At 37.8% G+C, this 26,541-nt stretch overlaps 1 protein-coding gene across 8 annotated transcripts in view; it reads left to right on the top strand.

Annotated features, from left to right (window-relative positions):
* Positions 1-26,541, top strand: part of SPATS2L (spermatogenesis associated serine rich 2 like) — a 157,247-nt gene that overhangs the window by 98,855 nt on the left and 31,851 nt on the right. For 7 of the 8 annotated variants that reach the window (XM_045508000.2, XM_010971891.3, XM_074364197.1 and 4 more), the window contains 4 exons: positions 2,170-2,219; positions 4,578-4,824; positions 22,391-22,597; positions 23,952-24,087. In XM_045508000.2, the coding sequence (XP_045363956.2) occupies positions 2,170-2,219; positions 4,578-4,824; positions 22,391-22,597; positions 23,952-24,087 (640 nt within the window). The remainder of the gene's footprint in view (positions 1-2,169; positions 2,220-4,577; positions 4,825-22,390; positions 22,598-23,951; positions 24,088-26,541) is intronic. The other variant, XM_045508003.2, reaches the window with a different exon arrangement.

Here is a 26,541-nt window from a genome sequence, read left to right as displayed (position 1 = left end):
CAGACCCATGGTGCACAACTTTTCTGACTGTTTTTCCTGCTTCCTGTACTAGCAGGTAGAGAGTCCTTACTCATAAGAAACAAATACGGAGAATACGATATTAATCCGACTTTGCAGCATTTGGTGCAATTTGTCTCAAGAAGAAACTGGGAAAAACAAATACCTGGCTCAGATGAACTCTCTTTTCAGGTTTCACTTGCCAACATCACTCACATGGAAAAAAGCTTTAGGAAAGGAAAAAGGTTATTATCCTCAGGCCTCCCCACCCTTACTTGGATTGAGGCCCCCACATTCTCCATCATGAAAGTTTTTATTACAAAGTGACCCTGATGAGATGCACAGATGCCCAGTAACTGATGGACTGTCATCATATCCGCTCGTATTTAAATGGAGCACCATGCTCATCCTTCTTGAAATTTTCACCTTGTCGGTATTGAGGGCTCATTAAAAAGAGCTCATTGATTGCTAAGAAGCCTCCTATCATTTTAGATAGGGAACATTCAGGAAACTTGTTTAAAAATCACTGGAAATCAGAAATATTTGTTAGGAATCATTTACGGAGCAATACTAAAAGCACTCTTACCAAGCAGTTTCAGTATAATTAAAGTTTAATAATAACAGTTTCAAAATCATCTGTAAACATAGGTATTAATTCCTCAGAATTACTTTCTAAAAGCTCATTGTCCAAATTGCAAATAGAATTTCTGTCAAAATATGAAAATTAGAGGAATAATTGAATGTTGCAATTGAAAGCAATAAGCCACTCACTTCCTTCCTCTGATTAAAAAGAACAGTACTTAACCTTTTTTTAATTTTAATTTTATTTGGAAAAGTGAAATCGAGCTATCAGTAAGAACTACCCTATTGATTATTAGCCACAGGTGTGACTTACCAAGAAACCTAGGGAAAGTGACTTCCTAAAGTTCTTCAAAAGGAAAATGCTGTGAAACATTAATTCTCTGGGCAAATTAGAGAAAGACCAGCCCAGTTAATAAAAAGACTGAATTATAGCTTACTTTTAAGTATAGTCTTATTACTTCAAGTACATGTAACTCAAAAAGCCTAAGAGGGGCACTGAATTGGAAACTCTGAATGGATAGGAATAATTAGCCTTTCTAAACATTAGTCAAAGCAATATGGCCTTCTGCTTATCTCACAGTGACAGAAGGCCCAATAATTGGGGCCCTACTAATTTGGAATTTGTTATAAAGACCAGCCTGAAGTTTATCTTTGTTTAGCCAACACATTCATTGTAGAGAACTATTAGTATAATGAGATTGTACGAGAGTGCTGAAAATTGTTAAAAGAATACATTTAACAGCTACTCTTTTGGAAGTACCTATTTAAATGAGAACAGTTGACCTACTCATTACCAATAACTTACTGTTGAAATTACCCCCAGCACAGTGGGCAGAGGGAATGAGTGAAGACCTCCCTTAGACTCCTTGAAGACACTTAGTAGCTGACCGAATGTTAAGCACTTCTTTTTCAAGTATTTTCTAACTTAATCAGGTTAGGCATTTTCTCTGAGTCCATGTGGTCCCACTTGTGTATGCAACTGGCACTGACAGAACCTGAGACAACTTGTTATTTGAGGAGCTTCCTTAGTTCCAAGGTGGAGCCTTGCCAAGACTGCATCCCGTCTCTGCTCACAATGATGAGAACAAAACTTAACATCAGATCATCTGTCCTCATCACCCTGCAGGTGGTGAACATATGGAGTAGAGGCAGAAAATGAACAGGAATGGTCAAACAAAAAGTTAGGATTCACATGGTTAATAATATTCAAAATCCCACGTTTGGCCCAGAAGATTATAGGTATTTTGATTCATATATCAAACAGACCAATTTTAGTTCTACCTACGGCAATGAAGCTGTCAGAAAATTCTCAAGATATATTTCATTTTCTCGAAGACAACATAATGATAAAAAAAAAAGTAAGCTTCATGTAGTGGGGCTTAATACTTTGATAAAACCAAGATCATGCAGTGAATTAAATGAAAATCTGGAAATAAAAAATGAAACTGGCATTTTTATTAAGGTAGGATGTATCAAAACAAATGAAAAAGCTGGGGGAAAAAAATGCTACCAAGATGGAAAGACAGAGATAAATTTCGTGAGGTGTTTTATTATGTGAATACATGTTGAAAATTCTTTGTCTTTGTCTAGGCAGTGCAATTCAAGTTCTGAAAGAATGGAATATGACAGGAAAAAAGAAGGTAAGATTGATACTGATTTTAAATTAGTAATATCTTCCATCAGAACCTCTGAGGTTGTTATCATTTTAACAAGGCTGCCAATTCTGTGCTTCTTTCAAATATGTTAATATGTGCACCCAGAAAGCTTCCAGGTTCATAACTCTCTTAAATTACCAGCCACCCTCACTACTAATGCCCTTGTTTTCTGTTCAAGTGTTTTTAACCACCAGGTGTGCTTTAGAAGTCCCAGAGCTTTTCTTTTTAAGTATTAAGGCCAGCCCAACCAGAGAATTCAAAGGATTCTAGACATTAACTTGCCTGAACATATCCTGTAGCACAAAGGAAAAAATTAAGGAGTGTTTTAAAGATACTTGAAAAGCTCTAAATATATTTTCACATGTTTTTCCAACTGAGAGAATCTGTCCCAGGCTGCCCCCAAGATACTTTTTTTTTTTCCTGAGTTCTAATAAGCTAGATTTTTAATAAAGAAAAGAAAAATGCCTTAAAGCCATAGTAAGTAAGGGACCTAGTTTCCCTTCTTGTGAACACTGGCAGACTGCGCCTTGAGAAGAGAGGGAAGATTTTACTCTGCCCCATTGTTTTGCTTTCATGTCTAGACACACAAGAGTCTGGCCTCTGGGCTCCCGTGAGGTGTGCTGGACACATGCCAGCCTCTGTCTCCAGCACTGCCTTCCTGATCTGTGAGCCTTCCCAGGCGCTCGCTAGCTCCTATAAGGTGCTACTTCCTTCTTGTTCTTGACCTGGAACCCGTTTCCTGACTTTCACAAAAAGTCTGCTTCCCTCTTCAGAGTAACCACCCCACCCATCCCCACTATACCCAGCAAAGCCTGTATTTGGGGAGACCCAGGATATAATACCCAGTCTGCCCTTCCCCCTGAGGGAAGATCACAGGCCTTCCAAACAGGTTTGAAACAAACACAAAAACAGCAGTATTGCTTTCATAAAATCCTGAGATTACTGAAATTACTGGAATCATCTTTTCCTCCTTTTTCCCCTCCTAGCTTCATGTAGAATAGGAAAAATTAGATTTTTTTTTAAACTTTATATGTACCATCTTTGACAATCTCTGCTTGTCTTTAATCATAGCTTCCCAGGCTTCTGTGTGAGATGAAGACGATTTGCAAGTGATTGAAAGGCAGTATTTATACTTACATGGAAAAATTTCAGATGTGGGGTTTCGGTATTAAATTTCTCTCATGTGAAAAAAAAAGCAGACAGCAGCTGCAGACTCAACTTATTACTAAGCCTTCCTTTTAGAGGTTCAGTGGGAAAATGGTCTCCTGAGCCCAGGAGAGGCGGGGTTTGTGTGGGAATAGGTGTCCCTGGGCCTTCCCTTCACCCCGTGAGTGCAGCTCTCTCACCTGGAGGAGCCCTTACTCGGGGGCATGACTGTGGTTTCAAAGGAAAAGAAGGGGAGTGGGGAGGAGACTTAGGTCAGAACCGTTTCTTTTTATTTCTTTTCCAAATGTGTGGAAGACCAAAGCCAGGCTGAGGTTCAGCTGCTGCTCTCCCATGTAGCAGATGGGACAGGGTCTGTCCGGACGGGTCCAGCGTCTGTTCTGATTGGCTGAGGACTGTACCAAGGTCTAAAAAATTTCCGTTGTCTGAAATGCAGACTTGCATTATTTTGAAGCAAAAAAAGCTAGCACCCGAGCAGCCCCGGGGTCCAGCTGCACGATCCAAATCCAGGTGGCCCAGTTTGACGTTACTTTGTAGCAGTGGTCCACTCCAGCTTAAATATCCATAGGGGTGATTATGGGACAGTGGCAGCAACCCAGGAATGCTCTGGTTGCTTAGTGCCTTTTCATAGACCCAACCTGGACTTTGAGGCTCTGACTCTACTTCTTCATTTCACAAGGACTTGCCCGCCTTTTTTGTACCAGCCTGCCCCTCAACCTCCCCCCTACCCAAAGGATCAGAACCTCACTGTCCTCCCTGCCTCCCTCACCCCCATCATCTCTTCAAGAACCAGAGCTCTTCTCCAATAGCACAATAGCTGAACTCAAGGTCTTTCAAGGCAATTATCACAAGACTTTACTATATTACCATTTAAATAATTTGCTCAATAATGTGCCAGCTATTTAAGCCATTCCCCACTGTTTTTTCCTTTTAAAGGAAACTTTTTGTTGATTATGTTTATGAAGTGAAACTTTATATAACTCATTTTAAGAAAGAAGATATTTCTATTAATTTGGGGGTTAATAAAGATAAAGATGTAGGTGTTTTTCACCCATCCCATCAGAAGAGCCAGAAAGCCAAAAAAAGAAAAAGATAACGTATCTTATTTTGCTCTCTTGGGTTCACCTTATATTTCAAGGGTGACAGCTAAATAATATTCTCATTTGTTTCTCATTCTAGAACAATAAAAGAAAAAGAAGCAAGTCCAAGCAGCATCAAGGCAACAAAGACGCTAAAGACAAGGCCGAGAGGCCAGAATCAGGGCTGGTGCAGCCGCCGCCGCCACAGATTCAAAATGGTCACGTAAATGGCTGTGAGAAGGACAGCTCGTCCACTGATTCCGCCAGTGAGAAACCAGTCCTTGTCCCGCGTGAGAAGAAGATCTCCATACTCGAGGAACCTCCAAAGGCACTCCGTGGGGTCACAGGTCAGTCATCCTTAAGTAAAGCTGCTTAGGAAGACATAGAAGAAAAGGATGCCAAGGGACCCAGTGGGATAGTCACTGCTACTGCTGATGTTGTTGGAAGGGAAAGGTTGGTCTTCTCATGTCCACAGATTGAAACGGTCTTCCGGGAGGATGTAGGATGGTGTGGGCAGACAAGAAAAATAACAGGGCCAAAGAAGAAATGTGCAGTCTAGTCTTGCACTAAGTCAGAGGATTTTTTTAAATATAAAAATTATAGTTCTAGTCTGTATTTGGATCATTGAGAAAATGGAAATTCCAGTTTAAAGACATTTTCTTTCTAGACACCTTTGCTGGGATAAGGGAGGGATAACAGTGACAAAAGGAAATGTTATTAAATGTTATTAACTCCTGGTATATTATGTGATAGAATATAGTCTTCCCAGGGTGTTAGAACCCAGAATGTTAATTATTTCTGCAATAGCTGTATATTCATTCCTCAGAAAAAGGCTTCTTTTGTGTGACTTTGGGAGCATCATTTCATCTCTAGAGTCTCATTTCCTTTCTGCAAAATAAGGCAACTATACTGGAATCTACTAGATCAGTGGCCTTCAATACTATATGACCCAATGCTCCATTTTTCTATCAAACCCTAAAATAAAGTTAATAGATAATGAGTAAGTAATAGAATATCAATAACATAAAAATAGAAGTTCAAGAACAACTAAAATTTAAGGCCTAAGAAAATGACCAGATGTTCACACCCACTCATAATGAATCACTTTGCACTTCAAAGAAGTAAGACAGTAGTCAACTGGATATTGTGGACACTGTTTCTTTATCTTTGACATGTGAAGTAAAAACTAAAGAAGTATATTTTTCTGTAGGCATGGGATCACTGTGAATGCAATGGCTACAAATGCAAACTGACACAGGGTGCTGATTGTCAACTCAAATACTGTGTCTGCAGGTGTGGTTGGCCATGGGATTTTCCAGAGCTCTTGGTAAAGCTCAGAACACCAGAGAATACAATTTCCTCTTAATTTACACAGTAGTTGAACCCTAGAAATCCACGTAATCTTGGAAATCCATAGGAAAACTGTACAAAAAATACTTTGGGTTTATATGTCATGTATCTAGGAAGACATGAGAAAGTTGAGGTTACAGGGCAACTTCTTGTTGTGTGGGATTCCTGTGATTATAAATCATCTAGCACCCTGCTCCCCATTATCCACCCAGACACAATCATTTTGATAAATTTTAAGACTGCCCTGTTTTTCAAAATATCTCCCAAGATAAAGCAAAGATAAATAATCTAGGAAGAGTTCAGTCTAGCAGAAGAGACAGATGCAAACAGAAAATCAAGTGGTCTAGCACCGACTCAGGGATACCATGAGGAAGCATTAAATACCTGACATTGCACAGCACGTTAGGAAGTTTTTAAATTGCTCACAGAGCTCTAATTTTCTTCCACAAACATTACCTAACAACACTGTTAATAGTGAGTGCTGTCCCAGTGTTCAGAGCAGCACTATTTACAGTAGCCAAGGCATGGAAGCAACCTAAATGTCCACTGATAGATAAAGAAGATGTGGTATATACATATATAATGGAATACTACTCAGCCAAAAGAAAGAATGAAATAATGCCGTTTGCAGCAATGTGGATGGACGTAGAGACTATTACTAAGTGAAATAAGTCAGGCAGAGAAAGACAGATATCATATGATGTCATTTATATGTGGAATCTAAAAAAATGACACAAATGAACTTATTTACAAAACAGAAACAAAACTCACAGACATAGAAAACAAATTTATGGTTACCAAAGAAGAAAGGGGATGGGGAGGGATAAACTAGGAGTTTGGGATTAGCAGATATAAACTACAATATACAGAATAGATAAACAACAAAATCCTACTGTAGAGCACCGGGAACTATATTCAATAGCTTCTATTCTTTCTATATTCAAAAGAAAAAGAATATGTAACAGCTGAATTACTGAATTACTATTCTGTACATCAGAAACTAACACAACATTGTAAATCAGCTGTACTTCAGAAAAAATGTAGATTAATCTCAGAACCAAAATGTGTGAAAACTGCAAGTTATACAATAATACCTATTTAAATACATGTACGTAGACTGGTAAAGACTTTGGTATGAAGTTTTATTAAAATACAGATGTTTAGGACCTAAAAAAACAAGAGTGCTATAATTCAGGTAATCGTCACTACACAATGATTTCTTAAAACCAAACAAAAACAACAACAACAAAAATAATCTATTTCTATTTAGACTCTGGATTTTCTAAGAATTCTTTAATTCAGCTTTACTCTGCCTGCAATTTTGAGAATGTTTTGATTTATAGTCAGGGCAGGAGAAAGAAATTAAATAATCGAGTGGCAGATTCCCAACTTTGCTCGTGATTGCTTTCACACGAATTACTTTCAAAATCTAATTACTCAAGTTGCTGTTGTGATATCAATCATACACTAAAAGCCTAGCACGTATATTTGTTCATTTACTTATAATTTATACCTTCCTCCTAAAACAATTTCGGTAACTCTATCAAGTATATGACATTAGAGGAAATGCAATATTGAAGCGCTTCACTTCACAGTGGATAGCTGCCTTGAAAGTTAAGTACCCACCAGACAAGTTCTCCAAACAAGGGGGCTTTTGTGAACCCTATCATGAAATTTTCAGTGACGAATACTTTATTGCACAAAGAGCCATCCCAGTGTCCCTTCGGTTTTGTAAGTTTAGCATGAAGGCATGGAGGTATGTCAGTATTAGTTGTTAATAATTAATAACATACATCTATGACTCACGTAAATTTTTCTGTTAAAGAATATATGGTGATAATGGAAGGTTATTAGATGTTTTTACAAAAGGAAGGGAAGACTCCTGATTGACCATTAACTTCATTAGCAGCTCACATATATGTGATCATAAATTCTAAAAAGAGTTTATAACTAGTTACGTTTTCCTTCCCAAAGATAATGAAGTTTTATCGGGAAGTTGATGCCAAAGCTGTCAAATGACTTGGAAATGCTTATTCAGTCTATTAGAAATCCCGAGACCCCTGCTAGGTATTTCTCAAATGAGTGTTGGGTCTTAGAAATTCTGAGCCCCATTTTGAGTAGACCTTTGAAACTGGAAAGGATGGGAATGATCCCTTAATCCCCTCACTTTATAGCTGAGGAAACTGAGACCCCCCAAGTTAAGAAGCTGAGAAGACCCACAGCTCTAGAGTGACTCTCTGGTTAGCAAAAGCCTGACTCAAATCCATGCAATTGTGTGCATGCATTAGAGAGGTACTGTTAAAACCACAGGCTCTCTAATTCCTAAAAGATATTTAATTGAAAAATTAGGAAAAAGTCATCATAACAAAGCCGAATAATGATTTTCTGTAGTTGAGTGAGTTCCAAGCAGGAGCCTAAAGGAAATCTCCGGTCTGCTGGTGGTAGAACATTAATCAAACTTTCCAATAATGAAACTGGCTCAGGAGAGCCTGCCCTGAATGCCCAGCTGGGTAGCAGGCTATGAACATGTGGAATGTTTTATCTTTTATAACACCTTGACATTCAAGATCTTGTTAAAAGTTTTAAAAAGGATCATCTTCTGTTAGGGGAGAAGTTAGCTATAAGATATATGCAGGTGGTTCCGGGGTGTTAGTGTGACTTCCCACATGAAAAATAACCACCCAAATCATCATCGTTTCAGGCTGTAAATATAGTACTGTCGAGTGGGACAATGCTGCATGTCAGCGTGTAGCTTTGAAGCTTGGGAGTTTGATTTAAACTTAGTACAAAATTACTTTTTTAAGCCTTGGAGTAGTTTTTTTCTTTTTTTCCTCCGGTCTTACAGAATTTTTAATAACAGCTCAAATTAGATCTTTTACATAATCCAATCAAGATCATCTGCGTCCAAGTACCAAGTCAGCCAAGGAGTAGATCAAAATTTATTATTACCAAAAGTAATGCCAAGGATCATTTTCATTTCTAAGACCCCATCTAAATGTCTAAAGCACATTATGACCTTAGGACTCAATTTTCCCAAATGTTGTACCTGCTTTATTTTTCTTAGGACTCAGATTGCTGAAATGGGTAGATGCTTATCAGGCCAAAATAGTAATTCAGATTCCTATGTTGTCTTTCTCCCACTGGCCACAATTCCCATGGAATAGGAAAGGAGCAGGATTGTGGGTCCACTGAGATAAACTTGGGGGCGGGACTCCCCTGTCTTGGCTTCTCTTGCTGGCCCCAGCAGGCTTCCTTTATATCCCCTCATCTTGTCAAGCATCCTGGGAAGCCAGCTCCTCTGTAACCTGTTATTTGTCTCAAACAGAAGGCCCCATGCCGTGTTCGCTGACTTCCACACACCGACTTCACAGTCTGCCCCGTGTCAGAGGACGGGTGTCTTACCTTTGCAGTGCCGGTTCTGTGTCTGGCACACCTCTGGCAACGGAACTGCTTTCTCATTCTCAAAGTGAACTGAGCCGAATGTGGGACAAAGGGTCCCGTTATTTTAGATGTTGGCCGCTTGTCCCTCATTTGTATTTCTTGTTTTAAAGAAAAAAAAGACTGTTTTACAGTATTTTTATGGTGTGAGGTTCTCTCTAGGCTTTCCAAGCAGACTTGTTAATGCTGTGGTTGGCCCTAGCTACCAGATTATCTCCCCTGCTTCTCTAAAGCCTATATTGGACCAGAGGATTAGAAAAGATCAACAAGAAGAAAGCAGCTTGCCGAGAACTTTAATAGAAAAGCCAAATGTGTATATTCCAGGATTTTAGCAGTGCCCACTCTCAGCTGGACGCAATATAATATCAGAGCTAAGAACCAGGGCTTTAGCATTAAACTTGTTTGGATTCAAATCGTGGCCTCATTACTTACTAGCAGTGTGACCCTAGACAAGCTAACCACTCTGTGTCTCAGGGTCCTCACCTGCAAAATAGAACAGATGACTCTAGAGTTGGGGGGGGGCTTTTTCAGCACTAGATGTCTCAGACTACTTGTATGGCTCCTTACAATAAATGCCACACTTTCCTTCACACACGCACAAAAAAAGGAATATATGACTCTACAAGATTATGGTGAGCAGTAAACGAGATACATAAAGTGATTAGCACACCATCTGGCACAGAGTAAATTCTCATATCATCTCTCAATTTATCTAGGAAATGTTTTAAGCATTTAATACGTGCCAGGAATTCTTCTAGAGGAAGTAAACAAAATTGAAAATGTTTTGCCTTCATGGAGTGTCTGTTCTTTTCCGGGGGTGGAGAGAAGAGGTGCAGAATACAGCTCAGTGATTATAGGTTATAGTAAATGTGAAGGGAGCAAGTGGGAGGAGACTGTGCAGGGTCTGCAGATAAGGACATAACGTGACAGGAGTGAATGAAGGCAAGACATTGACACTGAGATCAAGAAGCCTCAATGCCCATCCTCTCACACCAGGCTATCGTGGTCTGGACAGTCAATGTTTTATTTAAACCTTCATTAAGGATTATTTTAGCTGAAGCCCTTGCAAAGTTATAACCTTTGGTTTTTCACTAGAGATGTGATGCTTTATATAAAGCTGACGTTAAGTACTGTCATATGAACATGCATTGGAAGCTTATATTTTAAAGCACATAAGCACATCTGTCACCATCCCCACTCATTATTTTAGCATCTACATACGTGGTGTGAACTCCATTCTGGAGCCGTGTGTTGTTCAGTTTCAACCTCAGCTTCCAGCAGCACCGTGTCTGGACTATTCAGGTCATGGTGAGGGAGGCTTTACATTGTGTTTTCAATGACTTAGACCTCTGCTCCCTTTTTCTGTGTATGATAGAGCAGAAAGAGACAGACAGACATAGGATGTGGTGACACGAGGACACGGGATATATAAAACCCCTTGGGTATTTTTCTGTCACCTGGGTAGAGTGAAATCCAGAGCCCTCTCCCTTCTGTTTCTCATTTGAAAACTACTTTTGCTGCATCCGTACAGCAAAAACACAAACCTCCTCATCTCTGAATAGCTGATACCTTCCTAACTTCCCACTCATACCTTGTTATGGTGATTTTAGCCACAAACAGACTTAATTGAATGGAATGCACTCATTGCAAAGAATGAAAGGCCTTCAATATTTTTTTCTTAACTTTGAACAAAGAGCTAAATGGTTCTATCAAAATGCAATGAGAATTAAGCCTGTTTTTTTCAGGGAAATAAGTCTGTGAAACCAATCAAGTTAACATGCCTGCCTTGTGTCATTGACAGCTTATTAATTCATTGACTTTATTATCTATTATCCTTTAATGAAAATAAACCTGTAAAGGTATTAATGACATATGAGACCTTGTAGAGACAATGTAAATTAAACTAGAAGATTGGTTTCTAAACAGAAAGTTACCAGCCTTATGCTCTCTGAGCTGATCAAGTTTTATAGAACATGAGTGAAATAATAAAGTCAATCTGTATTTGATAAAGAAGTTTTGAAAAGGCAAAACTGACTGACAGTATATCTTCTGAATAAACCTGTCTGTTTTGGTCTCTGTTCCAAAGTGATTAGCTCCTCTGAATGCAACATGCAAATCAAAGTGTACAATAATTGTAATGTGAAGAGTTTTCTTGGAGCTTCATCACCAGACCATTATTCTGTAACATCTTAAGAGAGTTGTCTTTACTCACTATCTCTATTTCTTTACCTCTCTCTCACTTACCAACCTATTCATTAGGGCTTACAGCCCCGTCACTCCAAAGAAATAGCTCCCACTAAGTTTACCATTGGCCTCCCTGCACTGAATGTAGCAGATATATTTTCCAATCCCTTTGTTACCTTTTCCTTTCAACGGCATTCAAGGCTGTTGACCACTCTACCCTCAACTACTCTATCTTTTTCCTTTGATTTCTAAGACCTGACACTGTCCTGATTTCTCACCCCCATTTTTATCACTTCTCTGTTTCCTTTGAGGGTTATTCTTCTCTAACTGGTTTTTAATCGTTGAGACTCATAAAAGGCTTGGTTGGTTCCAAGTCCTTTCTCATATAAAGCTATACTCTCTTCTTAAATCGTTTCAGCTATATACTAACTTTAATTGTGCATGCTGGCTCACAGACTTTCATCCCAGTCGAGGCTACTCTCTGAACTCCAGACTCTTACTTGACATTTTCACTTTGACATTTCAAAACACCTTAATAACATGCTCAAAACAAACTCCTGCTCTCCCTTCCCAGTCTTAGCTTTCTTTTTAGTGCTTCTGGTGTTAGTGTACCACCCATCCGTCCATTTTGTGAGCCAGAAATTCAGGCATCAGTCATAACATATTCTTCACCCCAAATATCCAGTCCATCACCAAGTCCTGTTGATTTTCATTTTCAAATATTCCTAACATCCATCCATTTCTCTGTCTCTACCTCTACCTTCCCACTGAAACCATGCTTTCTTGCCTCTGCAGCTATAGTCGTCCACTCACTAATTTCCTACCATTCACTCTGTTCCCCTCTAAATCATTCTCTAGCCTGTAATCTTTTCAAAGCACAAACCTGAACTCCTAAAGACCAAGAGTCTTACCCTGGCCTACAGACCCAGCATATTCTGGCCCCTGTGTCCCATCCCAGCCTCACTGCATAGCATGTTCGCATGTTCATTCTAGCTCTCTGCTTCAGCCATTCTAGTTTCCTTTTAGTCCCTCAGAGTGGCCATGTATGCCAGTCAGGTTCATGTCAGGAGACAGAAGCCACACTGATTATTTGAATGGGATGAATGTAATAGGAAGAACTACTAAAACAGTAGGAGGTGGTTAACTACTAAAAGGAGCAAATGAAGACTCTAAGGGGTCTAGACATGGCAAGAGGGAGGTTGCTGTCTCCAGGAAGACTGGACAATATAAAAGAACTAGACCGGGAGAGTCCCCCCACCCAAAACTGAGATTCTCACCTCATCAGACAAGGTGTGTGGCTACCAGAGGAACATGCAGCCTTGTGGTGGCAAAAAAAAAAAAAAAAAAAATTGTCACAGGGCCTGGCCTGATCTGTTCTGCGGAAGAGATTCACCATTGCCAGGAGGTGTAGATAGAACAGAACTGCTCAAAGCCACTGCCAGTGGGGGAACATGGCATGAGAGTGCAGCTGGGGCTCTTCTGCACGGCTGCTGGCCCCTGTGCTGAAGAATAGTAACAGTGAAGACCAGGGCTTGGAAGGGAACTGTATTCCTGTCCTTACTGCCTTGCAGGGCCCCTTTGCTGCCGTCTTCTGACAAAGCTAACATTCTGCCAGTTGGCAAAAGAGAACTGTCTAGAGGGCCCGGCTCCAGTATCACAAAGTAGGGCAAAGAAGGGTGGACCTGGAGTCGAGAGACAGTTGCATGCTAACTGGCGTGCCTTGCGTCTTCCTGCCTCAGACGCAGTCTCTGCCTGGAATGCGCTTTCTCCTCGCTTCATCTGATTAGTTTTTCCTGTGATTTCAAGTGAGCTTAGCTGTCGCCTCTGAGAATTTGTCCTTGATACCTCTAGGGCAGATATGCCAGCTGCGGGTTTCAGATACTGCGTGTTGTAGTTTTCTTTCATAACGCTTATCACAGTTGTACTTTACATTTGTTTGTGTGGTGGTTTGATGTATATGTCTTCCTCTTAGACTGCAAGTTCTATAAAGATGGGAGCCACATGTGTCTTTGACCACTGTTGTGTTTTTAGTGTCTAAAACAATAACTGGACATGATAGGCACTCAGATAAGTCTTTCTCATGGTTTGTATTGAGTTATTAATGATAAAATATATGGATAAGTGTAGGTTAATTAAAAATGTTTAAGCTGCTTTTGAAGATAATTATGGATTTTGTATTTTTGGTTTTAAAAGGCATTTATATTAATTGAAGAGATTTGATAAATGCAGTAAGGTTTAGGAAGAAAAAAATCCTGCCTCTCAGAAACAAGCACTGTGAAATTTCATTTCAGAATTTTTTAAATATACAGATATATAGGAGGTTTTGGGACAAACGTTACATAGTATTCTGCTTTTTACTTGACATTATGAACATTACCTCATATCATTGTATGTTCTTTAAAAACATGATTTTAATGGCTTCATTGTGTTTTTATGAATTTTCCACATTTATTTTAATTATTCCCAAGCTGTTGTCCATTTGCATTCTTTTCATTTATTTGTTGTTATTAACAGTGTTGTAGTGAACATTTCCTGTGTGTAAATCTTTATAAACAATTAAGATTATTTCCTTGGCATATTTTCTTAGAATTGGAATTACTGGGTTCAAAGGGTATAATTATTTTTTTAAGTTTTTAATATATTGCTGTCCAGAAAGATTGTACTAATCCCATTCCTTTTAATTGTAGAATTGATCAATAGAAAGATGGAACATTTTAAAGATGTTTAATTTCCATTTCCATTTCTTCTTTTGTGAATATTTAAGAATATTAAGATCAGTGATCAAAGTACTACCAATTACTTGATTATTGGTTATCATAAAACACTATTGTATTCACTTAAGTACTTTTAAGAGAATGGTAATGCATCATGTAACATAGACATTAACAATTTTAGACATTATTTTATATCAACAAAATTATTTTTTGTTTATCAGTTTTTTTCTAGATAGAACTACTTTATGATTCTAAGTTAATCATCATCAGACGGTGTGATTTACTGAAATTACATTTGTATAGGAGACTATGAAATCATCTTAACTCAATGAGTTAAAATAATTATTTTAGAACTACTCTATATTTAATACATCCTTTAAAGGTAAATTTGAATTCTATGTATACTTCTTTTAGTCTACCTTTAAGTACAGAAGGATTTCACTAAAAAGGAAAAGCTAAAAAGAAAAAAGAGTTTTCAGAAACTTTCAAATCTGAACACATACATGGCTGTACATATTTTATGAAAATCTTTGAATCCAAGTTCATGTATTTCTCCCAAGAGAAAGATTTGTTTTCTTTGGGGCTGTTAACAAAAAACAACCACCATAGTTTATGTTTTTCTCTGTAAAATAACTCAAGTCAAGGACAAGCCAAATATGTAAGTTGATACCAAGATTTAGTAACTGGAAAATTGCTAGTTCTCAGTATTGGCAAGAGTTAAGTATGAGAACAATTGCATGCACTACAGCTGACTGTCAGTGGGTCCAAATGACTGGAAAATAATTCAGCAAAGCATATCAAGAATTTTTTAAGAAAAAGAAAGGCATGAATTTGTATTTTCTTCATCACAAACCACACTAAATTATAGCAAAGGAATTTTTAAAAATAGAAATCCACAATAATGAAGAAAAGGGGAAAGAGGGCCTCAGTTTCTAGAGGAAGGAGAGTAGATGGAAGAGGATTGACTGATGAGGCAGATAAGGGAAGCTGCAGCATAGAATTCAGAGGGAGGGAGCTTTGGCAGGAGGGAGGCTGACTGCCTGGCAGGAAATGGGGAACTCTGGACTTAGAGTCAGCAGCTAGCATGGGGGACAAGCTTAAGAAGAGAGGTATAAAGCAGGGGAATTAAATAAAGGTATTTTAAGGAACAGTCTGCTATCCCCTTACCTACTTCCATTGTAGCTTGTTCTATAAGATGTCTAACATGTCCCTTCAAGGCAAAAGAAGGAAAGGGGAGTAGAGTGGTATGCTAGTATTTTAATGACCTGTTAGAACAAACTACAAAACTCTTTGGAGGAAAATAACAAAATAACATTTCTCAGTGTGTCATCCACAATACTCAGTATCCAGTCTAAAAAAATTACTAGACATGGAAAGAAGAAAATGTGACCTATAGTGAAGGGAAATGTTTGTCATTAGAAGCAGGTCTATAGACAACCCAGATATTGGAATCAGCAGACAAGGATTATAAATATGTGTTAAAATTTTACCCCCCAAAAAGGGTGGATATAATAGGTGAAGGGAGGGGAATTTCAGTCTCCTGAATGAAATGGAAATCCTAGAACTACAAAGCACAATATCTAAATTTTTTTTAAGTCGAGAATGGAGGGGGAACTCTGAAGAAGCAATGGCCACAGTTTTTCCAAATTTAATGTAAAACAACAATACACATATCCCAAAAGCTCAGCAAAATCCAAGCAGGATAAATGATAGACAGTCACATTAAAGCATATCATAGTCAAACTGCTGAAAGTCAAAAATGAAGATAAAATCTTAAAAGCAGCCAGAGGACAAAAGACACACTGCAAATAGGAAGCAACAATAAGAGTAAAGATTGACTTCTCATCAGAAACAACATAAGCCAGAAAACTCTAGAATGAAATCTGTAATATAATGGGGGAACTAACTGACAATATGGAATTGTATATCTAGAGAAAATATCCTTCAAAAATGAAGGGAAAGCAAAGATACTTGCAGATAAACAAAAGCTGAAAGAATTCATCACCAGCAGACTTTACCACAAGTTAAAGGATATTATTTAGGCTAAAAGTAAATGATACCAGACTGAATTTTGGATCTTCTGGGAGAAATGAAAAATACTGAAAATGGTAAATATATGGATGGAAAGAAAAGGTTTTTTTCTTGTGAGGTTTACAACAAATGTAGATGTAAAATATATGACTGTAAGTATACATTTGACAGGAGTGGCTAAAAGGAATTATATTTGTATAGTTGTTATATTATACATAAGGCAGTACAATATTGACTCAAAGGATACTGTGATAAATTAGTGATATATACTGTAATCCTTGGAACAACCTCTGAAAACAGAGAATAAAGAGGCATCACAATAAAAGATAGTACTAACATTACTTGAAAACCAGTTCACCTGAAAGAAGTAGGGGAAAAGATCAAAGAAACAAAGAATAGACACAACTGAAAAAGGTACACATAACCCAGTAATACCAATGATTACACTAAGTGACAATGAACTAAAAACTCTAATTATAAAGCAGAGATTGACAGACTGTATAACAGAGCAAGACCCAGCTATATGCTGATTATGAGAGATGCATTTTACATATAAAGACAGAGACGGGCCAGAAGTACAGGATAGGAAAAGTTAAACTATCCAAAAGGTAAGCATAGTAAAGTTGGTGTGGCTATATTAACACAAGACAAAGAAGATTTCAATACAAAGAATATTATCAAAGATAATTAAGATCATTGCATGATACTAAATTGATCAATTCTTCAAGATGACATAACAATCCTAAATTTAAGTGCACCTAACAACAGAGCTTCCAGATTCATGAGGCAACAATTGATAGAACAAAGAAAGAGACAAATCTACAGTAATTATAGTTGTATCACCATTTTCTTAGCAATTGATAGAGCAAGTATATTAAAAATCAGTAAGAGTGTAGAAGATTTGAAAAATACTCTTAACTAACTTGACCTAATTGACATTTGTAATACACTACACCCAATAACTTCAAGAACACATGGCATTTTCTCCAAAATAGACTCATTGCAAGACCATAAAATAAGTCTTAAAAATTTTTGAAAATACTGAAATCTTTAGAGTATGTTCTTTGACCACAATAGAAATAAACTAACAATTAATAGCAATAAGATATCTAGAAAATTTCCAAAAATTTAGAACTCAGTCAACCTTCTAAATAATCCATTGGTCAAAGAAAAATAATCTTGAGATACTAGAAATATTTTGAACTGCATCATAATGAAAATACAATAATCTAATTACCAATGTCAGTAATGAAATTGATCTGACCCCTCATTCATTTAAAGACTGACAACTTTTGTGCCAAAAATGAAATGGACAAATTCTTTGAAAAATATGACTTATTAAAATGTACATAAGGAGACAGAGAAAATCTGAATAGCCCTAAATCTGTCAAAGCAATTAATAATTAAAATCTCTAGGCTCAGATGACTTCACCAGTGAACTCTTAAAAACATTTAAGAAAGAAATAATAGCAATCTGAAACAAATTTTTATTTTCTGAAATAGTTTAGAAATAGAAGGAAGCACTTTTCAACTTACTTAATGAGGCCAACATAACCTTATCAAAACCTAACAAAGTCGTTAGAAGAAAAATTTAGGAACAGTATTGCTCATGAATAAAGAAGCAAAATCCTCAACAAAATATTAGCAAACCGAAGTAAGCAATATATAAAAAAGATAATACACCATGACCAAGGTGCTTTTTCCCAGGAATGCAACATGGGGTTAACAGTTAAAAAACACTCAATGTAATTTACTGTATTAACAAAATCAAAGATATCAGCAGCATGATCATCTCAAATCACTTGACAAAATAAAGACTCCAGCAAACTGGGAATATAAGAAAACTTATTGAAAACATGAAAAATCTACTGTACAGCTAACATAATATTTAATAATAAAATATTGGATGTAGTTTTCCTAAGATCAAGAATAATGCAATGGTGATTGTTCTACATTCTACTAGGATTCCTAACCTATAAGGCAAGAAAAGTTTGGAAAGGAAGGAGTTAAACTTCATTTACAGATGTCATTATGGCCTGTGTAGAAAATTTTAAGAAAGCTACAAAAAAAAAAAAAAAAGAATAAGGAAATCATCAAGGTGTTTTAAGTATAAGTTCAATATATAAAAAGTTAATTCGTATTTCTGCATTCTAGCAACCGACAATTGAGAAAAGAAATTTTTTCAAATAGTATATCCAATGACATACGAAATCTGAAACACCTAAGAATAAATTTAACTAAAGATGCACAAGACACTAAAAATTATAAAATAATGCTGAGCCGAATTAAAGAAAACCTAAATAAATGGAGAGATACATCATGTTCAGTGATCAAAAGATGCAATATTGTTAAGATACCAGTTATCTCCAAATTGATTTCTAGATTCAATGCAAGCCCAGTCAAAATCCCATCAGGTTTTTTTCTTGAAATATGCAGTTGGAGGACATTCATTACCTGATATTAAGACTCATTATATAGTAAGTAAGATAGTCGGTATTGGGGTGAGGAGAGACAGTTAGATCAATGAAATAGAACAGAGTCCAGAAATAGAACACACATATACAGTCAATTGATTTTCAACAAAGATGCCAAGACAGTTCAATGGGGAAAGGTCAACTCAGATTTATTATGCTGTAGTCTTATATTACTTTTTCACATTTTACATACTAGTTGTTACGGGCAGAGAGCCTATGTCCCATTTATCTCCTATGAATTAGCCAGGGCTAGGACATAGCAGATACTCCGTACAGATCGTTGTATTAAATTGAATCAGAAACCAGAACCATACTCAGGATGTTATAGAACATCTATATTAGAATTTGATAAGTATTTTTCATAAAAGGAAGGCTCAGATAATGGTTAAAATCAAAAACACATAAGCTTCTAGGAATAATTTTTTAGATACATGGACAAGGATTAAATTTAAATGTATATAATTTTTATTGAAATCTGGGAAGATTGAATGTTTCCAGAGATAACTTTTCTTTCCAGGATGTAGCTACTTTTGTTCAAGCACTTGATGAATATTGGATAAAGACACAGCCAGAAGCTGATATCAAACCAGGCTCCCTATAATTGGAAAGGCCCTAGGCGTGCAAAGTACCAAAGTAACGCTGATTCATTCACTCATTCATCTATTCAGTATTCATCATGTACCCACAAGACACCAAGCATGTAATGATGAACAAGACATACATCACTCTGTCACCACTTTTCTCATGTAGAAATTGCAGAGGATATTTTAAGGCTTCACTGAAATCAATACTCTCTTAGTCTAGAATATAAATTTGTAATGATTACAGATTGTAGACCAACAATCTCATGCTCCTTTTGGTTTATTTTAGTGCTATTCAATAGAAATATAATGGGAGCTACATATATAATTTTAAATTTTGTAGTAGCCACATTAAAATAGTAAAAAGAAATAGATGAATTAAATTGATATATTTTATCTAACAGTATATCCAAAATCATATTGATCAATATTTTTTAATTATCAAACAAATATTTTTAATTATTTTTTTAAGTCTTCAAGTTTCAGTGTGTGATTTACACTTAACAGCACAACTCGATTCAGATAAGCCACATTTCAAGTGTTCAGCAGTCACATGTAGCTAGTGACTACTTTATTGGACAGTGATATGAAGCAACTCCAAGTCAGCTATAGTCTACTGAAGTTTACAAATGGATTTCAGAAAGGTAGAGAACTGATGGTACTTCTAGCCCATAATGTTAGAGGAAAATCACTTTATCCAGGAAAGAACTCTCATTATTCTGTTGCTAGAAATACCAGGATTTGTGGCCAAGATGAACCTAATGCTGTTACAGCTCTGCCAATTTTCATCTGAAAGAATCCTAGAGTTTTACTGTATCTGGAGACAGATCTGTACAGCCAATGTGCAAATATATCCAAGTAGTCTTTGAGAATTCCAGATCTTTGTAGTATTCAGTGACCTCACCAGTGAAACAGCTTTTCAGAACCTACTACTACTCAAATTTCTCAATAACTATTTGTTGGATGAGTGATGAAATGAACCAGTTGCCCATATATCAGTTCTCTGATACTCAAACAAAATATTTTCAACTCTAGGTTAATGAGCTCAAGCTTATTTGCATGCTTGTCTTTCATTTAATATGCTTTTGCATTCAACAGAATAATTTTTTCCTCTGTTCTAAGGTCATTATTTCCACTAGTCTATAATATAAATCCCTTATTTTAAAAAATAATGGTAATTTTCTACACTGTACACAATGAGCTGTATTTTAAATTCTCAATTTATAATATTTCATCAATGCTGAATATCAACTATAATTTAGAGAGAGTGAGTTGGAACCAGCCTGTACTTAATCACTTTAACAAAACACCTATAGAGTCATCAAAAAATTAGTTTTTCATCTTTCAAAGTAGTTTTTCCTAGTGGGTGGTACCACCTGGGTACCATCCATCTCCAACCCAACAGAAACACCTGGGAAGTTAAATCCTGGATCCACTTCTAAATCAAAATCTCTAGAGGTGTTGTCAGGGAATTTGCATTTGCAATAAGTACTAAGGGAGAACTCAGGCACACTAAACTTTGACAACCACGGCCCTACAGTGAAGTTCCAAACTTTAGTATAACTAAGGATAAAATTGCATACTACCATTTAAATCTCTTTTATTACAGGAGGAAATGATGTTTTCAGCACTTACTTCCTTTGTTCACTACCTGGGCTGAACATTTCATTGTGTGCTATAATTTCCCTTTAAGTAAATTTTTTAAAGAGTACTCAGTATTCAGCCTGTAAAGCATGTGTTGTGCCTTCTTGATATATAGGTAATGAGTGATGGATTCAACTAATGTCAGATTTACACCTCATAAATGAGCAAACGTCTAAAGTCAAACTGACGAGGACCCAGATCATATTCTTTTGTACTTTACAGTTCTAGTCTCTGTAATGTTTGTGACAGTGTCAAGAAAGGTGTTCTTTGTTTCTTTTTTTTTTTTTAACTAGGAAATTATCTTAAATGTACTTTAATTTGATCACAAGACAGCTATTGAGCCAGACACAGGTACTAGAGCTTTGAAAATGAAACTGATTTTAGTATCTGCCTTCAAGGGAGTCATAGCCACTGTAGGGAAGGGGTAGACATGGAAACCTTGGGTTAAAATATAATGCACTAAACTTTAATGAGGCACAATGGAGTAGAGAAAAGTGAGGCAGGGTGACTATATGAAAGGGGGCCAGGCTTCATAGAGATGATGCTGTTCTCTGTTTGCGTGAGAGCCACAGCTGGCCAGGGAAGTGGAGTCATTCCTACAGGGTCATCCAGACATAGGGAGGATGAGAACATGGGCTTTCCAGAGCCAAACCCACACTCTGTATACGACACCCAGCTGTCTCCAAGAACCTGACCTGCAAAAGCACACTGGCTTCCGTTTTTTTTCACACCCAAAGCACTCTCTGGTTGTAAGATGTTAAGGGTGATACATTTCCTTTTCAGGCCACTAAGGTGTCATTTAATTCACTCCAGCAAAAACTAAACAGGAACCTACCTTTAAAAGATGCCGAAAGCAACGCGCTGCTAATTTATTGCCACATCTGTTAAAGCTCCAGAGAGATTCTAACTCCCTAGATTTTAAATACAGTTGAGTTATTGTGATGATGTTTCCTGATTTAATTCTTCCATAAATTAGATGAAATGATCATAGTACCTGTTGTCACTTCATTCTTGCCCCAGCTCTGGTCATTCTTCTGCCTTCATTAATTCGGAATAAAATACCACAAGACATTGATGTAGCACTTGGAGATGGGAGGGCTATGTTTTTATAGCCTCAATATGGAATTGTACTTACAGACACCTAAGCCTTTACTGAATGGGGAAAAATACTGCTCATCTCGTGTAAGGCTCTTAATGACCTTACCGGATAGTTATGGGGGAGGAAACTAAGGCTCAGAGATGTTAAGTGGCTTGGCACTCTGCAGGTAATTACTAGAGCCAAAACACCCACCCAGGTCTTCTGACTCCAAGGACAAGACTCTTTCTAGTATCTCCTTTCATCTTCTGGGGAGTCTATTAAAACAGTTTCTTAACTGCAGTGAAAGGCACTATTGCTAACAGAGAAACAAAAACAAAAATCGTGGCATTTCCCGTCACTTTTATCATCAGTGTTTTTAGTTTATCACTTCACAGTCATTATTTGGTGTTTTCTTACAGAAGGCAACAGACCACTGCAACAGAAACTATGCTTAGATGGGAACCCCAAACCTATACATGGAACACCAGAGAGGTCAGATGGCCTGCAGTGGTCAGCTGAGCAGCCTTGTAACCCAAGCAAGCCTAAAGCAAAAACATCTCCTGTTAAGTCCAATGCCCCTGCAGCTCATCTTGAAATAAAGCCAGATGAGTTGGCAAAGAAAAGAGGTAAAGTGATTTCTTTTGCACAAATGATTCAACCTATTTTGCACACACAGAGAAGTACCCGAATGACAGAACTTTCCAAAAGGTACTGCGTAGTGGAGAGAGAGACATGAAATTGCATTTCTTTCTGTGACCCACATAGATCGAAAGCCAGATGTGATTTCCTCCCTTGTTAATCAAAGGTCTTGAGTGTTTAAGTGGAATTCTATCCCCTGTCTCTGTCCCTTTGTGGCCATTCTTCTCTTTGTAGGTGTGGATAAATTTGTACCACAAATACTTTCTACCCTAACATCCTATAAAGCAAATGTTAATACAGGAGCTCTTTTAGCAATGTGGCTGCTGAATGTGTCCCCATATACAAGTTCTGAACTTGCACTGAATGAAGATGAGTCAAGAGGCTGGTATGTCTTGCTCTGATATGATCTTCCTCATGTAAATTCAGTTCTATGTTAGAACTTTCAGACAATTTACACGGAAAGAGGATTTTTTTTTTTAATTTGACGCACTATATCTTTGTTATTTTTTGAGCTTTGATATATTTTACACATAACTGATCTTAAAAATTAAAAGGGCTAAATCACTTCCTTTTGGATTGCCAGAAGATTCAGTAATACTCTTCTCATTAAGCCTCAGTTGTATCTGATTTCCTTGGCTTGGGTTTGATAGACCTTCTGACTTTTCTTGAGAGAGATTTCTTTCTTCTGAGAAACATGCCCTTGTTGGGATAAATACAATTTGCCTATTTGCTCTGCACTATCGGTAAAGCCTGGTGACAGTTTCAGGAAGTCAGGCAAGACTGGCACCCCGAGCGCTGCCTTAAGTGCTGCGGCTGTAATCACAGGCCTGGCTCAGGACTGATGCGGCCAGAGCCAGCATGCCTGGCACTGATGCTCCATCCTTCCTTGAGCTGATTTGTACCTCTCCCAGCCTCTATGTCATTTTTCTCTTCCAGAAGCCCCGCTGGCTCTAAACCACACAGAGTGGTGTTTATATAGCAGCACAAATGGTCTTTAGACATATCAGATTCTAAGAAACTGCAGCTCATAATAGAACATAATGATCAGAGCCTCTTTCCAAAGGGCAAAGGAGACACGTGTGCCCAAAATGGCCCAGCCAGAGGGCCTGCTGGTGAAGTCACCGTTGTCTCAGGGGCCACACAAACCACCCACTCTGGATTTTAAAAAGTCTGGGTAAACATCCTCTTGACAGAACTTTTTTTTAAATTAAAAAACAAAGGACAAATCTCTTTTTATTGGAAGGGGGGAGTTCGTTGCTTTTGCTGTTGTTATTTAACTCACAAATTAAAAAAAAAGTCAAGTGGTCAGTTTAACACGCTTTCTCTTGACGTTGACTTTAGGCCCAAATATTGAGAAATCGGTGAAGGATTTGCAACGCTGCACTGTGTCTCTAACTAGATACCGCGTCATGATCAAGGAAGAAGTGGATAGCTCCGTGAAGAAGATCAAGGCAGCCTTTGCTGAATTACACAACTGGTGAGTAATTTGATTCAGAAACTATCAATTTATGGCACTTGGGCTGTTGTTATAGGTAAAAGCATCAGATGGAAAACGTTAATTTAATACATAAATGTCACAGAACAACACTTCAGCAGATTTTCTGAAGCCCTGCAGACAGAAGCACATGTCTTAGGAATAAAAAAAGAAGAGAAAATGTTGGAATAAAAGGAGACCTGATAGACATAATTCACTGGGGTTTAAAGTTGACCCAGAGTTGTATGAATGATGTAAAACACAACCTCAACAAAGAACAAAACCTCAAAAGTGCTATTTTTGACAAATCTCTGGAAAGCTAACATTATGAATTCTACTCAGAAAAAATATTTTTCCAGCCTGATACCATTATAAAATAAGAAAAATTCTTAACAAAACTCAGAAACGTCTTACATAAGCTTTAGTGATAGAACCCCATTCTTGGGTGTCTTTAAGACTGGAACTCGGAAATGGTACACCACTGTGGTTTTGGTTCTGTACTGCCCTGCTCTGCAGGTGATTTGATGCAAGACATTTCTTTCAGCCCTATACATTTGCTCGTGTCCACAATTGGAATGAAATATCTGTTAGTAAAAAGGTTATTATCAGTGGAAAATGTTCTCAGTGTATCAGCGAGGACACTTTCAGTTTCAAGTGACAGAAACTCAAGTCACTCTAGTTAATGACAAAAGAGGATTTATTGGCCAATGTCCATGAAAATTCTAGAAGATTCCTTTAGGCAAATTTGGTACTAAGCCCAAGTTATGTCATCAGGATTCAGTTTCTCTCTTTCTGCCTCATGCTCGCTCTCCCTCATATCCTCTCTCAGTGTCTCCCACAATCTCCTGGTTCTGCTTATTCTTGACTTCATTCTTAGGCACGATGTCTCCACATAGCAGCAAAGATGACACTCTGGCAGCTCAAAGCTTACATAATCTTTAGCCCCTGTGATCTGAGGGATGGCTTCATTTCCAATATTTCCAACAAAAAGTCCAAGGGCTAATTCCCATTGGCTGGGTTGGGTCATGTATCTGTCCCTAAACCAGTCCCTGTGGCTGGAGGGACAGAGTTTTCCCACTAGCCAGGCCAGAGCCGTGTGCCTACCATACAGTTAGTGGTGGGGTGAGCCCCACCTACACTGAGAGTTGAGGAGCTGTGATTCCTCAGAAGAAAATCATGGTGTTAAAGGGAAAATACAGGACAAAGAAAACACATACCCATAATGCCCAGGCTCATGTTCCCTATATCAGCCTCCCATGATTCTAGAATTTGATCACATCTGCCTGTTTTTCCCATTCCAAGTCCTTTCTTTGACACTGACATGCTTTTTTGCTGATTGTAGATTTGCGTAAAACTAAGTTACACCGAACGCTAACCTAATCTAAAATTCTTGAATTTTAAACCATCTGCTACATATAACGTGAAATTCCAAGGGTGCGTAAGACACCAGGGACTTGAAAGAAAATCATCTCTTTCATTTATCATTCTGTGAGGAATCATTGACCCTCCACCCTGTCACAGCATCTCGACCTTAGTGGAACACTTCCCTGTTGGATCTGACTGTATCTTTTACTAATTGTTCAAAGCCATCTCCAGGAATATGTTTGAAAGTACTTGGAGCAGGGAGGGTATAGCTCAATGGTAGAGTGCTTGCCTAGCGTGCACAAGGTCCTGGGTTCAATCCCCAGTAATTCCATTAAAAAATAAATGAATAAATAAACCTAGTTACCCTGCCCCCCCCCAAAGAAAAGGAAAAGAAAGTACTTGGAGAAGTAAAGAAAGGTCTTGTTGTTGTTATTATTGTTATTAATATTATTATTTATTTAATTTTATTTTTTTTTAAATTTTACAGTTATATGACTTTTCCAATATACCCTTAAGTTACCCTAATATATAAGATCACACTCAACTTCCAGGCCTGTTCTCTAGAGCCAGAGTCAGCACACTTTACCTGTAAAGGGCCAGCTAGTGAATACTGTCAGCTTTACGGGCTGTGAGGTCTGTGTGCGCGTGCTCAGGTCCTCTGTGGTGGTGTAGAAGCAGCCAGGGATCACACAGACAGGCAGTGGGCCAGGCTTGGCTCGTGGGGGTCGAGGTGGGCCAGCCTCTGTCTGGAGGCATGAGTGAGCTGCTCACCCAAGACTACTCTGTCTTACCCTTCTCTGTGGCATTTTAGAACAAACTCTTCCTCTGAGGCCTCGGTATGATACCTTCCATCTGAGTGACTCACACACTAATTGACAGAGTGTAGCTGTGACCTCAGATTACCTCTCTCCTCCAGCTGCTCTGAGTACTTTTATTTCTTTTTTTAATTTTATTTCCTTAGTAAAATGAGCATCACATGGTTCATGAGACATCTTGAGACTTAGATTCTTTGAGTGCTTTACTCCTCAAGAGCTAAAGGTGTGGGGTCAGGAAAGTCAGCACCCCCGGAAGTTGTGTATCTTTTCTCTGCTT

The sequence above is a fragment of the Camelus bactrianus genome, chromosome 5 (genome assembly GCF_048773025.1).
Source record: "Camelus bactrianus isolate YW-2024 breed Bactrian camel chromosome 5, ASM4877302v1, whole genome shotgun sequence".
In the NCBI taxonomy this organism is placed as follows: domain Eukaryota; kingdom Metazoa; phylum Chordata; class Mammalia; order Artiodactyla; family Camelidae; genus Camelus; species Camelus bactrianus.
Note: the sequence above shows the minus strand (reverse complement) of the source record. Positions and strands in the feature narration are given on the sequence as shown.